This window comes from Hipposideros armiger, unplaced genomic scaffold, assembly GCF_001890085.2.
Source record: "Hipposideros armiger isolate ML-2016 unplaced genomic scaffold, ASM189008v1 scaffold_29, whole genome shotgun sequence".
In the NCBI taxonomy this organism is placed as follows: Eukaryota; Metazoa; Chordata; class Mammalia; order Chiroptera; family Hipposideridae; genus Hipposideros; species Hipposideros armiger.
In genome coordinates this window covers 5,107,983-5,111,026 of record NW_017731379.1, presented here as the reverse complement: position 1 = coordinate 5,111,026, position 3,044 = coordinate 5,107,983, and the positions used below count along the sequence as shown (strand labels likewise).

The window sequence follows — 3,044 nt, the reverse complement described above, 5'->3', positions numbered from 1 at the left end:
GCATGGGCTGCAGCCCCTGTGGCAGTAGGTTGCCATGGCCTCCCGTGTGTAGCCAGCAGCCAGCGTGAGCGGCCGTCCAGAAGCTGGCGACTGATCTGCCTCACCCGGGAAGAGCGCAATAATGGTCCCAACTTGGGCCAGTGAAGCAACGTCCTCCACAATTAGACTGAAGAACAAAACGACAGCAACTTGTCTGTTCCCCTTCCCCAAATTCCCCAGCGCTGTTCCCATCCTCCCAGTTCCCCAATAAAAAAAAAAAATTTAAAAAAAAATCTTAAAAGTTCATCAGTAGTTCCCACTGTCTCAGGAAGTATTTCTTTTTCTTCTGGAACAACTGTAACTAAACCTTAAGATACTATCAGAAAATACTATCATTTAATGTTTGGCTATGTTTGCCTGTCTCTACTTAAGAAACAGTAATAACAAGCTGGTATTAATTTATATCAATTTTAAAAGCCAAAATAACTATACTATAATACGCAAAAAAAAATCAATTAAGAATCTCCCTCCAAAATCACAAATTATAGTTATTTAGAAAGATTGAGAAGAAAAAAGGAAAAAAGGAGAAAAGTTTAACTGTATACTCAAAGATATACCATGGTGTTATTAATAAGCTCTTATAAAGTGCTTTTATGAAGCAAAGAAAAATAACACACTATATTACAAGAGAAAGAGATTCTGTGCTGCATCCTTCTTTGTACTACTTATTTTTTTATAAATAAATATTTTAAATTTCAGAAAGGGGATTTATAATCCAAACATGTGGTTTTCAAATATTTTGTAAAAAATAAAAATAAAATAATTTTGTTTTCAAATAAAATGATTTATGAATCTCCAATTCTAAAAAGGTAAAAACACAACTACACTGTTGAAATAAATGGAAACCCAGAGCCCTATCTGCTCTGCCACTCCTAACAAGTACTTCTCAAGTACCCTAGGAATCTGAAGAATACAGATCATATATTCCAAGAACCTAATTCCATGCCTTCAGTTTAAAAAGTAGAAAACTTAGGAAGGGGTTAAGTGATGTGCCAAAAAGTAAGAAAAGTTTAAAAAGGTCAGAACAAGAAGCAGAACCCAAGTATTCAGATACCAAATATGTTTTTTGTGATATCACCTGCAATTACTCTTTGTATTCCTAATTTTTAAAAAAAGTCATAGCAAAGTTTAGAGTTAGCGGGGTCCTCAGAGATGGTCCAGTCTAGTGGTTTCTTAATCTTTTTTTGGAAGTGGGTGGGGAATATAGCAGTGGAGCTGTCTTATGCGAAAAACAAAAAAGTGGAGGTACTCGAGCTAAGGAAGAGATAGGATTATGAGTAAAAAACCTGGAGCTCTGCCCATTCCTTGACCACCACTCTGATCCCTATATTAGCTGCTGAGGCACCTCATTGCAGTACAGTTTCATAACCACTGACTTGGTCTAACTTATTTTATATATGAGGATATTCAGGTGCAGAGAGCTAAACTAATTCATTCAAGGTTATACAGGTAGAATAGGAAGCTCAAAAAACTACAGTCTTAATTCCGATTTTAGTTTTTTTCCACTGAACTATGCTATTTGCAAGAAACTTGCAAACCTATAACATTATGGGCTTTTAGAGTTAAGATAGTATTGGTTAGAAATAAGAGATGGGCTCAGGGGTGTTTACCAAAAAACACTTGTAGAAAATAGAATGATTCCTACCTTCACTTAGAGATGGACGAATAGGTGGTGAAACCAAAGGGCCAAATGTCTCTAAATCAAATCTTCCAGTCCGGGATTGAGCCTTCAGCAACCAATAGCGTTTCTCCAGATCAATGATGTCTGATTCCTCCACTGAGAGTCAAATAAAAAAAATTAGAAAACCTCAACCTTCTCTTCTGAGCAGTAAGTTCATCTTACTAATATAGCTTCCAAAGATATATTTTAATTTCCCAATCCAATTGATAAAAATAAACATTACCTAAAACAAAATTCTGAAACACAAATACAATATATCTAAAATGGTGTGAAAACTAAATTCAAATCAACATAAAAGAGGCTTTAAAATAAAAAAATATATTTTTGCAATTTCCCATTAAGTAGACAATCCAGCTTGAGAATAAACAACTGACACATTTATTTTTAGCTTCCCACACCACTTTGATCTGTACTTATTTTTAATAATTTTCAATTTCTATCTTGGGTTTAAAGATTCTACACACAGTCTCTCCTAGCTACAATGTAAACATCCTAACAGCAGGATCTATACCTAATTTATCCTGTCAGTATGGAACTACTTACAAATTCAATGCTTATTAAATATGAAAATGAATACGATAAAAGATGTTATAACAAAGTTAATAAATGATAGAGGAGTACGAGTAGGATTATATGATGTGACAGGTAATGAGGGCATCATGAAAACATGAACATCTTTCTTCCTCATTCATCATAAGGTATATCTTAAAAATCATAAATAAGCTCCAACCTTCAGTACATTTTATATGTCCTTTTTTCCCCTTCAAGGTACTAAAGTAAGATTTAGAAAGCAAACAAGGTAAGTCCTTCCATTGCCCTTGCTTTCTGCCTGCAGTCACCTTCCAGACCTTGGCAAGGCACTGAAGAACCTAAGTGGTGAGATTTCACTGCATTAAGAAGAGGAGCTATATAGCTCAGGGAGGTTGAAAAGCTGAAATTTTCAGGAAAGAGTTTTAGAAAGGAAAGTTATGCAAAGAAAGAGCTCTAAAAATTCACACAGAGGCCAGCTGAGTGGCGTGTTAGTTAAGAGTTGGCTTGGGATGCCAGCACTGAGCAGCAGGGTCCCAGTTTGGATCCCACAAGCAGGCCAGTGATGCTGTGCCCTCTATAGCTAAGATGGTGAACAACAGCTCGACCTGGAGCTGGGCTGCCTTGAGTTGTCCATGACGGCGTAGGCTGCAGCCACTGCTGCAATGGGTTGCCATGAGCTACTGTGAGTGGTCGGCAGCCAGTGTGAGCTGCCATGAGCAGCCGTCCAATGGCCAGCGAGTGACGACTGCCTCACCCAGGAAGAGTGCAATGATCACAATACCAACATGGGCCA

At 37.3% G+C, this 3,044-nt stretch overlaps 1 protein-coding gene across 1 annotated transcript in view; it reads right to left on the bottom strand.

Annotated features, from left to right (window-relative positions):
* The window catches only part of USP32 (ubiquitin specific peptidase 32), a 213,444-nt gene that overhangs the window by 75,881 nt on the left and 134,519 nt on the right, over positions 1–3,044 (bottom strand). Inside the window, exons 6-7 of the mRNA XM_019636738.1 lie at positions 1,650–1,816; positions 160–193 (exon numbers count right to left, since the gene is read on the bottom strand). Coding sequence (XP_019492283.1) covers positions 160–193; positions 1,650–1,816 — 201 coding nt within the window. The remainder of the gene's footprint in view (positions 1–159; positions 194–1,649; positions 1,817–3,044) is intronic.